The sequence below is a fragment of the Cryptomeria japonica genome, chromosome 6, assembly GCF_030272615.1.
Source record: "Cryptomeria japonica chromosome 6, Sugi_1.0, whole genome shotgun sequence".
NCBI lineage: Eukaryota > Viridiplantae > Streptophyta > Pinopsida > Cupressales > Cupressaceae > Cryptomeria > Cryptomeria japonica.
This window is the reverse complement of record NC_081410.1, coordinates 374,854,445-374,868,161: the sequence shown is the minus strand read 5'-3', so window position 1 is coordinate 374,868,161 and position 13,717 is coordinate 374,854,445. Positions and strand designations below refer to the sequence as shown.

At 35.2% G+C, this 13,717-nt stretch overlaps 1 protein-coding gene across 2 annotated transcripts in view; it reads right to left on the bottom strand.

Annotated features, from left to right (window-relative positions):
• LOC131072214 (zinc finger CCCH domain-containing protein ZFN-like) overlaps window positions 1–5,795 on the bottom strand; it is a 68,642-nt gene extending 62,847 nt beyond the window's left edge. The window contains exons 1-3 of one of the 2 annotated variants that reach the window (XM_058008307.2): window positions 5,092–5,795; window positions 4,401–4,555; window positions 3,746–3,799 (exon numbers count right to left, since the gene is read on the bottom strand). In XM_058008307.2, the coding sequence (XP_057864290.1) occupies window positions 3,746–3,799; window positions 4,401–4,555; window positions 5,092–5,209 (327 nt within the window). In that variant the 5' untranslated portion in view covers window positions 5,210–5,795. The remainder of the gene's footprint in view (window positions 1–3,745; window positions 3,800–4,400; window positions 4,556–5,091) is intronic. The other variant, XM_058008308.1, reaches the window with a different exon arrangement.
• Between the last annotated feature and the right edge of the window lie 7,922 nt (window positions 5,796–13,717).

Genomic DNA, 13,717 nt, shown 5'->3' with positions numbered 1-13,717 from the left:
TGCCCCTGAACCTACATAACTAAACACACATTCAAAATAGAATCCACCATATCTGCTTGAATATTCACTATTGCTGCTTGAAACACTATAATTAAATCTTTAATAAATGGGAACAAATATTTGATCTGATAATAAATACCCACAGTAATTGAGTGGTGCCACTTATAAGGTGAGAAATAGAACAGCTAAGTTCTTCAAACTTGCATTATGTCTTATAAACTTCTCAAATAAATTTTGATCCTTGCGATAGTCTAAAATAACAGATACCTAACCAAAGAAAGCACCATTATCACTACCACTAATCTGCAAACATGTCACCTTATGCCCAAATTCCACAAGACATTAAATACAGCAAGACAAAAATATTGACAGGGTTACAACTAATGGCTAAACTCATGACAGAGAATCAATTGAATCGTATCAGACCCAACACTTGTTTGGTAGTCATACAAGTTACCATATGAAATTTTAGCATTCACAAAGCTGGCATGTTAACACCTCTAGAACTACCTTGTTTTAATTACAGACTTGTATTTACTATTATTCAGCACAAATGGATACATGCTCAACTTTTTCCTCCAAACCCATACTATCTGAGCTTGTACTTCACAATCAATTTGTACTTAATCGAATTCATCTTGGAATTCTCGACTTCTTAAATTGTTTGAAAGATATCTTCCAGTTTCTCCCTGTGAGTATACAACCCATAACTTCCTTTGGCATGTCCCAATGATTTTATGAACTTCTCTTAAACTGCTACCCTGTTTTTGCACTTGAAATTCTGGATTACCCAAGTTCAAATCGTCTAGGTTATACACTCCTCACGTGATAAAATTACAGTTTATCATTGCTTTAAGGGCAATAAAAGCCAATAAATTTGAAGCACAATAGCAATATGCATTCTACAACACAGTAAGATATACATGGAAAAACAAGTATGGACATTTCAAACTTTTAGAAGTGTGGCCAGGTACTGTGATAACTCAAGTTAACCTTCATTGCATTGTTTATTTATCAATTTGTTCATAATTAAACTCTGCACGACCCATTGTTCTCCTTGACACATAAAGTGAAGGTTATGCTCATTAAAAACTATCTTCCACATAAATGTTGTACATTTTGCAAGACTTGTGTCTCCTTAATTATACTTGCTCCATAACTGATTTAAATAATTATAAAATTGCTACCAAAGACAGAAAGACTGTCACCATTTTGGCTTATTTTTCAAATTTAAGAATCATGAGAAATGTGATGTGTTAAAAGCCATTCAAAAAATTTCAAATGATGAATCTTTCTCTTCAAGAAAAACAATTTAAAGGTTTTTGAAAAAAAATTCACAAATTTTTGGGAACCAAGATTATCACAGCACATCCCTTAGGTTTCTTCTCTTTCTCAGTTTGTTGACGCAACAATACGTGTCTCCCCCGATCAGAATGTAACTTGCATTATAGAAATGTTCTGTTTACTTTAAGGAATCGGAATGCCAGATAGTCCATTTTTAGTATTTATCCTTTGAACTTGAAGAGTTAAGCTGATTTAAAAATGAATGTATTTATTAAATTTCTATACAATATAATCACTCCATTTTTTTTTCTAAACATCATTGTTTCAAAATTTGAGCTCAACCTTACCAACCATTTCGCCTATATAACACCACTTAGACATTGTTACATATCTGCCTTTTCGAAAGCGAGAATTTGTTTTGCTCTTTTACCCTGCTGCATGCCTCTAGCATATTATAAATGCACCCTACTTGAATATGTCCCATGTTTTGCTCTCTTGCCATAGATAATTAAGTAATAACTTTGATGTTTGATCTACTAAAATTAAAAAGTGGCAAAGACCTTTGCAGGATTTGGTTGCTATGATGACTTAGCAGTTCTATAGAAAGCTATCATAAGACTAAAATCAAAAGTTCCTAAATTAATAGCACAGTTCTCAAACTATAATGCAAAAGCCTCAAAAGGAATATTTGTACTTATTTTCATGAATTGTGTATTTCTTCATTTAAGATTTGGCATTGTTGGTGCCTCATATCTTCTTCTCCTAACATTTGATGCCCTTGCCTATGCATTCTAACACCGCATATACCATTTGAAACTTGCAATTCTAATATGAGTTGTACAAGTTTTAGCAGATTCTTAGTCTTGGTAGTTAGATGTCAATTGCTTTGTTTCAACAGGGATTATCCTATGCTAAGAAATTTCATATTTATAGAGGAATAAATTGGCCAAATCATAATCATAAGTTTATGGCAAGCACTAAGTTAATAGCCATAGTGGAGACTAGGAGATATTTAAGCATGTCGATTCACAGAGATCTGACTGAATGCCTTGCGAATATTTCAAACATTCAAGTTTTCTAAAGTTGTTAAATCCTTCATGCATCAATAATATTTTGAGGAAATAACCACACTCTAGAACATTTTGATGTAGCATCTATCACAAGTCTCAAGAACATTCTTTGATCTATCTAAATCATCTTGTCTGAATGCATCAAAGAAATGATCATTTTACCACTTGAGATGGTGGAAAGAATTCATAGCACAATTTTAAGGTTGGACATTTTGCAGGCAAATTGTTGTTCCTTTCTTTTTACATGGTTATAATCAAAGTCACACAAGAATGCGAGTAAAATCAGTTAAGAAATAAGTAGATATTTCACAGTATATATATTTCAATATATAGATATAAGTTTATGACTATATACAAGCACATAATTACAATTTCAGGTGCAAAGTTGTAAACCACAGTCACAAATCCGATCGAGGTGAAAATTGGATGTGTGTGATGGGGCAAAGATGAGGAGTTTCCATGAACTTTAGATTTCAGGCATCCTACGTCCTACTCACAGTATAATATTCTCCTACAATAGTCAGGGGCCAGGGCTAATATTCTCCTACAATAGTCAGGGGTAATATTCTCCTACAATAGTCAGGGGTAATATTCTCCTACAATAGTCAGGGCTAATATTCTTCAGTGAGTGCTAATTTATGGGTTTGATCTCACTTCTACCCAATGCATCAGACTATCATTTTTTCTTATTAACAAAACAGACTTGGTAAAGATTTCTGTTGGGGTGGGAAAGTATGGTTGCACATACATCCTACGAAAGTAGCCAAATGTCCATCATAGAAGCTCTAGTTTACTAATTCTTTCAAAAGAGGATGCAGGAGAGGATTATCTTGACCAGAAGGGTGTGAGACACCAGAAAAACTCACCAAATCATTTGCTTGAATGAGATATTTGAGAATCAATAAAGAAAATTACATTGTTATTTACATTACTCCTCCAAAAACAGAGATACACTCTCACAGTTTTCACATTTTAGTTTGTCTCTCCCATGAAATGCAGATCTAGCTCAGAAAGAGCGCCTGAACAAAGAACTGGAGCATATTTGACAGTGGATACTCTTCTTCAAGGTCACGACACTGCCAATCAGTTAATAAAAACTTAGAAAATGCTCACTGCTTTGTTTCTCATATCATAAGACCTAAGAACCTTTACTATTAAATAATTATTCCTAATCGTAGAATCTAGTAGGATTAGCAGATCATACAACACACATTTTGTTATATCAAGATCTTAGAAGTATGGTATTTTATGGTCATATATCAACTTATCCTGAAATTTATACAAGTCAATCATGCAATGCAGCAAAGCAAGATAATACGAAAGCAAAATCCTAGAATAGATGGAACTGTCGCAAATAGGAAATAAAAATTGCTTGGTATTGAATGCCATACCTGACACTCGCTTTGTCCTACTCTCTCAGGATGTTCACCTTTCTTTCGATCCACCTATACAGGCAAACAAATTAATCCACTAAGCAACAACATGGCAAGTTCCTGAACTACTTAGTTCAACTAAATGGTGAACAAGAAACTTCCATTTGCCCTAAAGTAACATTGACCCGCATTTTACAGTGTCTACTGTTTTCCAATTACAAGAGGCGATTCCAACTATTTCATCTCATTTTATTGAAATAAATCCCTAATAGATCGGCGGCTTCAGCCGGCTTATAATTAGTTTATAAGAGATGTAAGCAGTCTACTCCTCTTCGGTTCCTACATCTTGACCATATTCAATAAGCCATTCAGTTTTGAATCATTCTTCGTTTTCCAAGACCATTGCAATGCAATATTTAGTTTTGAATCATTCATTTATTATTCAAAACCACTGAAAGCACACATTTCAAGGACAGAAATCTGGCAGTTGGCTAGTGGATGCCGATTCAGATAGGATAAGATAATAATAGCAATATACAAGAAAGCCCAAAATTTGTCCTTCGGATTCTAAAAGAGCGACGAAAAATAAGGAATAGCGAATGGAAGAACAACAAAATTTGATAAGAAGTGCATTCAAAAGAAAGTATGTATGAACAAATCCCGGAAAATGTACCTGTTTAATAGCAGTGGTGGGGTGATTAAAACGGCAATTAATGCCATAGCCACAGAATCCTGTACGCATGTAGTGCCCACAATCAGGCTGGCCGGGCCTCTCTGGGTAGCCACTGACTTTGCCCTCTGCTTGCAGTGTCATCTGCGACATAGATTCTGCATTCTCAAATACATAAACACCGCCTCAGAATTGCTTAAAACATCATGAGAAAATCAAAGCCATAAATTCGTTTGACTGGAATTCAGATCAGGTGAGACATGCTGGAGTAGGAATAAGAGATCAAGATATGGGAATCCGCTGGAAATGAAATGACACGATAACTTTAATTGTGTCCACGAAACCCAACAGAGGTTAAATGTTGCGTCTTCTTCTATTAACTTGGATGTGAAAATTCTCATGCCTACTTTATTATTGCTTCCTACTTCACAAAATTCTAGCACTGAGTCTACGTCAGGGTCTTCATAAGGCATCAAAACTATAAATGCATTATGCTCAAAACCAAACACTACTTATATGGACGTCACTCCTGCTTCAGTGAAGCTCAAATCAGGAAAAGATAGTTGAGATACTGGGGGAAGTAAATCGGCGAGAGTTCGAATCTCGGAAAGCAATTGACAGCAGCTAACGATTGAAAGCACAATTTTCCACATACAAACTCAGGACTCAGTTAACCTTTAACACTTCAACTTACCCCTCAAAGTTCCTTCGCCGTAAGACGACACCCTAATGCCTTTGTCATTGTCATCCGTCACTTGACGGCCTCTCCAGACAGCAGAGCCTTGTCTCCCTCGTTGCGCTTTACGTTCCATCGGTCATCTTACTTCCACCTCTTCCTGCCCTGAAGCCAAATCACAGTTCCACCAATATCTTCCCCAAATGTCGTACTCTGATCTCAATTCCACACTCAAATGCACGTCAATTCCAGCAAAATCAACCCCCAAAACGCAAAAAGTTCCACAAATTCACCATCACATTTCCCAAATCGTACATTTACAGCCTGAAGATCACCAATATTCCATCAATTGGCATCATATAACTCTTCCTCTTGCCATTTTCGCACAACAATACTCTAAAATTAGCACCCAGCTCACCCGACTTTGGCCGTCGATTGACTGACTGCCTCCGATGGGTCAGATCTTTTCACCGATTTCTTCCCTCAGGGAGAAAATGTAAATCTCTGACGCGTTCTTTCGAATATAATACTATATTTGTGTGTTTGTGCGGCGAATGAATTGAGTGGCATTTAATTGAGGGGTCCATCATGGGCGATGGCCCATTCCGCGCCGTCAATACGTGCTGGAAAAAATATATATTTGTCTTCTGACGGCGATATACTTCTCTTGTCTTAAATGGTCTGACAAGATTTTCCTGTATTTTCATGGTTTCCTTGTGCAGTATACACATACACAGGCTATGGCAAATACAAGACGGACCTTCGCTGGGACCGGAAATATCACTACGCCGTACAGTTTCGCCTGCCCTTAACCTTCTTACATCGGATGGGTCCTACGGAAGCGCTTCGACTAATAGTTTTTTATTGCCATCACTGCGTCATACAAGTGAAATAAAATGAACTGTTTTCAAGTTACTTGTGAGATACTTCCTTACTTCAGTGCAATGGTAAAATGAAAATTGCATGTCTTTGTACTTTTCCTTTCCCTTTTTGGTTTGACTAAGTTTTCTTTATTGTAGTGACAGGACGGTGTGATTTTTTCTCAAAAAGTTAGGTGTATGATTTATATTCTATTCATTTTTCTTTATTTTTTTAACAACCTTGTATCATTGACAACATTTTCTTGTTATTTTTATAAATATTATTTGATTTTGGAATAGGGTTTAAATGAAAGAATGTTTTTAAGAATTTTTATTAGGCTAAATTTTATGCAAAATAAATAAATATGAAAAACTTATATCAAAAAAGTCCAATGGCACTCCGTCTACTTAATTTTTTTTTTCTTTTGCATGTTGGATCTTCTAATGTGTATCTTGATCAAGAAATCTCTAATTTATGTTTTAGATTGAAACTTTTTTGAGTGCGAGTTAAAGCTTGAGACTTATCTTTTTTATAAAAGTTATCCAAGGCATGATCCTAACATCATCCTTTATATCATCGAGACCTTGTAGTCAATATAACTTGGTCTTTGGTGGGTTCAAGAGAACCATTCAACTTCAACAAAGCAAAGGCACTTTGAAATTTCTACTCAATTTTGTTTACATCTAGTTTCAAAATTTCAGTTTTTTTTTTTTTATATGGAGAATTTTTCGTCCACAAAGTCTTTTAGCTATCTTATATGAGAGCATGAGTGTTAGGCTTAAACCTCTTCAACAAAGAGCCAAGGGCTAAGAGGTATCCATTTCGTCAAATTCACATAAAGCATGATCTCGATCTCACCCCTTATGATGTTGGAGCCTTACACTCAACGAGACTTGATCCATAATGAGGTCATTAACTTATTTTTATCTAGATTTAGATTTGTAATATGTATAAATTAAGTTTGTTATATGATTTGTAAAACTCATAACTTTTTAATTTAAAATTTCAATTTACAATTATTCAAACTATTTTTACTATTTGTTGACTCTAGATAAAAAATATATATTTCATGTGATACCTTTTAGAATTATATTTTAATTTTAACCTTAATTCATTTTGACATTATCTAGCACCTTTAAAGAGGATTCAAATAACATAAAACATTAAATAAATCAAAGCACTCATTCATGTGATATATGCTTGCATCAATATTTAGAGCTTTCTTTGCATGACTATCTATTGTCTTTAATATTTATCCCCACTTATTATTAATTTATTTTATCTAAGGGTTTGACCAAAGAAGAACCAATTATTCTCTTAGAACTTTCAAAAAGGTGTCTGTAATTATGTTGATTATCTAAAGCAAAACATGGGGATTTAAGTGACAAAATTTAATAGTAGTGTAGTAAAGATCATATATATGCATTAAAATTTAGATATGTTTATCTAGGTCAAATTCACAATTGCACAAATCACTTTCATAATCACGAAAGTGACTCATAGTGACAAATAGTGAGTTTTCAAATCTCACTTCATTTGACTTATTATCCGTCATTATTTTTCACATTAACAAAATACCTTTAGCCATTTGTCATGTTATATTTAATTTGAATTTATAGCTAAGTATCATTTATTTATTTATTTTATTTTAATCTATTACTCTAAATAGTTATATATTCAAGCTCTTAAACCTAGAGTAATTATTTGATAATTATTGTTTAATTATATTACCCCAAGGTTTTTATAAAAAATATATATATTATTTGCCCCTTTTCATTTAGATGTATGTTTATTAGTGTCGATTAATTAGAATAAAAAATAAAAAAATTGAACTAAAAACTTTAATGTTTAAATTTGATATTTTTTCATAAACTCTAAATAATCATTTAAATCTCTTATGTTGTTGGGATTAGACATGTTACTCGTCTTATAAGTCTTACTTGTCATGTGGTAACTTAATTGTTCATAAATGATAAATAGTATGTATGTATCCAAAGTTTATGAAATGAGGAAAATGAGATGCACATGTGAAAGTAGAGGCATGTGTAATTCTTTATTTGTCTTATGGTGATATAGAAATATTGTTATAATAGGACATGGGATATGAAATTATATTAAGAATGTCAAACTTAGAAATTAATAGAGCAATTTTTATTATCAATGGGTGTGAGGTGTAATTAATGCTTGATAGAGTGCTTGTAGGTTATATTTGCCACTTATAATGATGGTGGTCAAAGATGCTTATGCAAGGAGTTACATTATATAATTTTGAATGTCATTCTTATATAGTGGTTGTGAGAATTTTCAACATGGTATTGTCTCATGGTGGTTTTCAAGCCTCCTTAAGTCACCATATTGAGGACATTGAGATGAAAGTTTTATAATTCAAGTTGGAAGAAGATTACTTAATCAAAATGTTGTTGAATTAAAGATAGGAGTTATATGTATTGGTGTACTCTATATTCACTTGAGATCAATATAAATTTATGCACTTTGGTGGGGGATTTCGTCTAAAAGGGTTTCCCCACATATATTGATGTTTATCATGTTTTGTGGGTAATTTTATAGTTCCTATATCATTATATTGTTGCTCATATTACCCTTGCCTCGTAATTTATTATAGAGATTTAATCAATTCTTATTACTAATTTGAATATTTATCATACCCTAATTTCTCAACATTTGGTATTGAAGAAAGACGTGTTTCTTTGTATTGAGTGCTTTTTTGTTGTGATGGAAGGTGGTATTGATTTAGTGAAAATCAAATCCATTTTAGAAGAATTGCAGTAAACACGTCCAACAATGAAATAGAGAAGCTCAATGGCATAAATTTTGAATTTTGGAAGCTTAAAACTGAGGATTTCCTCAAGGAGAGAGTAATAGATTAATGGGATTGTTGTCCATTTTTGCGCATTCAACTCAAAATGGATACATTTCAGTCATCTTTTTGTCAACTTTGAGGTTATGAGGTCATGTATTAAAGTTTTTTTTTCTTTGCCTAGGTTGTGAATAGAAGTCTCTTCACGTTGCATGCCTCTTCATGTGGTTATTGAGTTTAGACTTAGTGTTTTATAAGGAGTCCACATTCATCCCTAAGCTTCACAAAAGGTCACATTAACTCTTTGGAGGAAAAAATTTGTTTTCAGGAGTCGTTCTTTTTTACCAAATTTGATTGTTTAGAGTTTTGTTTGGTTGTCATCCTCTCACAAGCTCCTTCAGCCTACCATGGTGCATTGGATTCCTTTAGGAACCATTGTAAAGAAAATAAAATGGAGTCTTCAACTCTTTCCATGCCTATTTTTAGGTTTTTCAATCCCAAATGGCTACATGGTGGCCAAAGCATTGATAAGATGGTATGTATAGAGTTGGAGGCATGGTGACAGTTGGAGAAAGCTATGAAAATGACTATTTTCTTCTCATACAATAGTATCGATGTGGAAGACAAAAAGAAATCCAAGTTTGTAAGTTTTCATTCTTGGAAACCCTTGTGTTTCTATAAACCTTAATCCACATTCATACCCTTACTTGTAAAATATAGATGCATTGTCCATATGCATTTAATGAGAATCAATCAATGTATGGTGGCTCTATGTATGAACATGGTTTATTATTTAAGTCTAAGCTCTCTCATTTCATCTGAGTCTTATGGTCTAAAAGAGAATCTTCATTGGCCACTATTGCAAGAATGAAGTCTTGTTTTTCATTATTGTGGCATGGCAAGTATGATATGTGAAGCTTATTCTTGAATTTACAACCCTTACAAGAAAATAACCACATGAGATGGAAGGATTATTTTGTAAAAGAAATAGATCTCTTCAAATAAAGCATGCAATAGAGACAATCATGAAGCATTGATGCAGCCATAACCGATAAAAACCCACAAAGAAGTCAACCGACTTATGCAGCAAGAGCCATGCCACGAAATCAATAAGAAAACACAACAAATTCACATAAACAGATCATAATAAAGCCTTATAACTTCTGGCAATCATCCGGCCATCATCATATTATTATCAAAGAGCATCTGGTAATTAACCGGTTACAAGCAGGCTTCAAGCCAGATACAATCCAACCGGGACTCTAAGAATCAATCGGATCATAATATGCAAATCTCAATCCTTATTCTCAGTTCTACTTACTTTGCCCCTACAAATGATTACATAACATCATATTTATACCCACCGAAACATATCTGGGTCAGCCTCATAAGATTACATTCACCAATGCAGGAAAATGAAACGTGTAATTAGGTCGACCCTAAAAATTAGACAAATCTTTCTGAAAAATAACAACCAAGTGATGTGGTTCAGCAGGAAGCTCAGCCACATGCCAAAGAACATCAGAAAAGACCCAAGATGGATCCACACGTCAAGAATCGCACCGTTATTGAAGGAAAACTAATTGGTGAGCACAAGAACTATCCCGAGAACCCGGAAACAGCCAACCGAAAGCAATAACTAACCGAAAAGAACCCAAATGAACTAGAAATATAGAATCAAACACATGAAACCGCCAGGAAACCAAAAATAGGATCTGCCACGAAGAACATGCAACTACCGGTGCCAACCAACAAGAACACAAAAAACTACACAAAGAACAAAACAAGAACAAAATTGAAAGGAAATATTTTTGGTTGATGCAAGATTGCTCATAGACCGGGGATGCTCGTGCATCAGACAACCTAGGTAGAAAAAAATATGTTCCATGAGAGGTAATTCATGAACATCTAAAAGGATTCAAAATGAAGATCCCATGCTCATTTTTCATCCAAACATCTTCTTTATCTGCCAATCTCTGCTTTATCTCTTCCGGTGCCTCAACCGACTTCTCTAACCTCTGACTCTCTTTGTTTCTCTTTCTTTGCTTTAGATTTGCACGTTGTCTCTGTTTCTGCAACTCTAATTTGGTTCTACCACAAGACTTTATCCGGTTTGTTACCATCAACTCTTTGTCATCTAGTTCCATCTGTCCATCAAACTCATCTGTCATATCCTTCTGCCAACTCATGTCACCCTCTAATATAATCTCTGCAACTGGTTCTATCAGATCTTTCTTCAAAACCTTCGGTATGACCTCTGCAACCGGTTCTATCAAACCTTTTGGTATAACCTCTGTCACCGGTTCTTTCAAACCTTCTGGTATAACCTCTACCATCGATTTCTCAGTACTGCAACTTTTCTTAGGACTCAGATTCTTCACCTCCCTCTCTTTCTCCTTCAAAGAAATCAATGTGAACTTTTGCCCATCCTTTTCAATAGTAACTAGGTTTCTTCTAAAGTCATAAACAACTCCTCTATCATACTGCCACGGCTTTTTCAACAAGACATGACAAACACTCATAGATACAATATCACATAAAACATCATCTTTGAAAGGCCCAATATTGAAATTCACCAAACACTGCTCCTTTATCTCTATCTTCTGATCATCTTGTAACCAAATCGCCTCATAAGGACAAGGATGCTTAGGCCTTTTCAATCCAAGCTTCACAACCATCTCCTCAGATACTAAATTATCAGTACTTCCACTATCTACAATGACCTTGCAACACTTACCACTTGATTTGCACACAGTCCAGAAAAGACTCTTCCTCTTAGTAGATCTGGTATCCTTTCTTCTGAACATAAGGGATTCTCCCTACTCCAGTGCATAGTCAGATCTGGTACCATCTGGTTTCTCACTTGCCACACAACTTCTTGACATTCCTTGCTTACATTCATAGAATCTATGTACGATTTCTCCACACTTGAAGCATTTGCCAGGAAATTCTCTATTGGTACTGTTGCTACCTTTTCTCAGTGTCTTCTGCTCCAGTTCTTTACTTCACTTAGGTTTTGACTCCTCTTCTTCAACCAATTTTTCATACCTTCACTCATCTTAAATTTCTCATTTCCCTTATTCAGTTGTCTTCTTCCCACCTTCTCCTCAGGCTTCAAAGCATACTGGTAAGATTCTTCAACTGTGGAAATCTTCAACAAACTCATCTCGTCTTGAATGTTAAAATCAAGCCCATTGATGCACCTCACCATATTTTCTCTATCCATCTCTCTGTGTCTAGATCTAATTATCACCTTGTAGAATTCCTTAGTATATTCCTTCACAGTCATGTTTCTCGGTTTTAGGTTCTTCAACTTCTTGAAAACTCCAGTTCATAGTCTCCCGGTATGAACTTGGCCTTCAATATTGCAACCATATGTCTCCATCAGGTGATCTTCGATTCACCATTCTCCACTCTCTCTTTCTGTAACTCTTTCCACCACAAGGCAGCATGCCCTTTCAACTTGGTTTGTGCGAACTGGACTCTCTGCGGGTCCTTGACATCCTCAAACTCAAAGTAGTCCTCCAACTCTCTGATCTAATCGATCAGATCTTCCAGGTTTAGAGTTCTGGAAAAGTTAGAAACCTCAACTTTATGCACTTTACTTGCTTGTGCCACTGCTTTCAGGAATCTTTCATCTCTCTCATCTTCTAGTCCTTCAGCTTTCTCAAGCTCTTCAACGACTTCCTCATATTCATCCTCAAAATTAGGGTTTCTTCGCAAACTAGCCAAAGCATTCTGGATTTCATTCCTCACTTCATTCTTGAAGTCTTCCATCATCTTCTCTACCCTCTGGGGGTTTTTTCTCCTCGAAAGCATTTCTTCTTCCACTCTAGTAAACTACCTCAACTCGGCGATCTGACTACTAGTTTCAATTGCCCCCCCTCGGCGACCTATCAAACACACGCACAACCTGCCTCCAATTGACGATCTGTCCACCTCAAGGAATGCCTTAATGTTCACAAATGATTCTTCCACCAACCAGTCCATAACCAGCTTTGATACCACTTGATGCAGCCATAACCGGTAAAAACCCACAAAGGAGTCAACTGACTTATGCAGCAAGAGTCACGCCACGAAATCAACAAGAAAACACAACAAATTCACATAAACAGATCATAATAAAGCCTTAGAACTTTTGATAATCATCCATCCATCATCATATTATTATCAAAGAGAATTTGATAATTAACCGGTTACAAGTAGGCTTCAAGCCAGATACAATCCAACTGGGACTCTAAGAATCAACCGGATCACAATATGTGAATCTCAATTCTTATTCTTAGTTCTACTTACTTTGCCCCTACAAATGATTACATAACCTCATATTTATACCTACCAGAACATATCTGAGTCAGCCTCATAAGATTACATTCACCAATGCAGGAAAATAAAATGTGTAATTAGGTCGGCCCTAAAAATTAGATAAATCTTTCTGAAAAATAACAACCAAGTGATGTGGTTCAACAGGAAGGTCGACCACATGCAAAAGAACATCAAACACAACCCAAGATGGATCCACATGCCAAGAATCACACTGGTAATGAAATAAAACCAACTGATAAGCATAAGAATTGTCTTGGGAACCCAGAAACAACCAACTGGAAGTGATAACTAACCAAAAAAGAACCCAAATGAACTAAAAATCTGGAATCAAACACATGAAACCACCAGGAAACTGAAAATAGGATCTGCCACAAAGAACAAGCAACTACTGGTGCCAAATGGTAAGAACACAAAAAACTGCACAAAGAACAAAACAAGAACAGAACTGAAAGGAAATAATTTTGGTTGATGCAAGATTGCTCATCGACCGAGGATGCTCCTGCATCAAGCATAAAATGTATGACAATGATGATAATGATTTTTGGGTTGCAAACCTATGTACAGAAGACATTTTAGCCTAGACAATCATGCAAAAGAATGGAGGGTATTCATGAAATACTATGTTGTGTCCCATGTTGA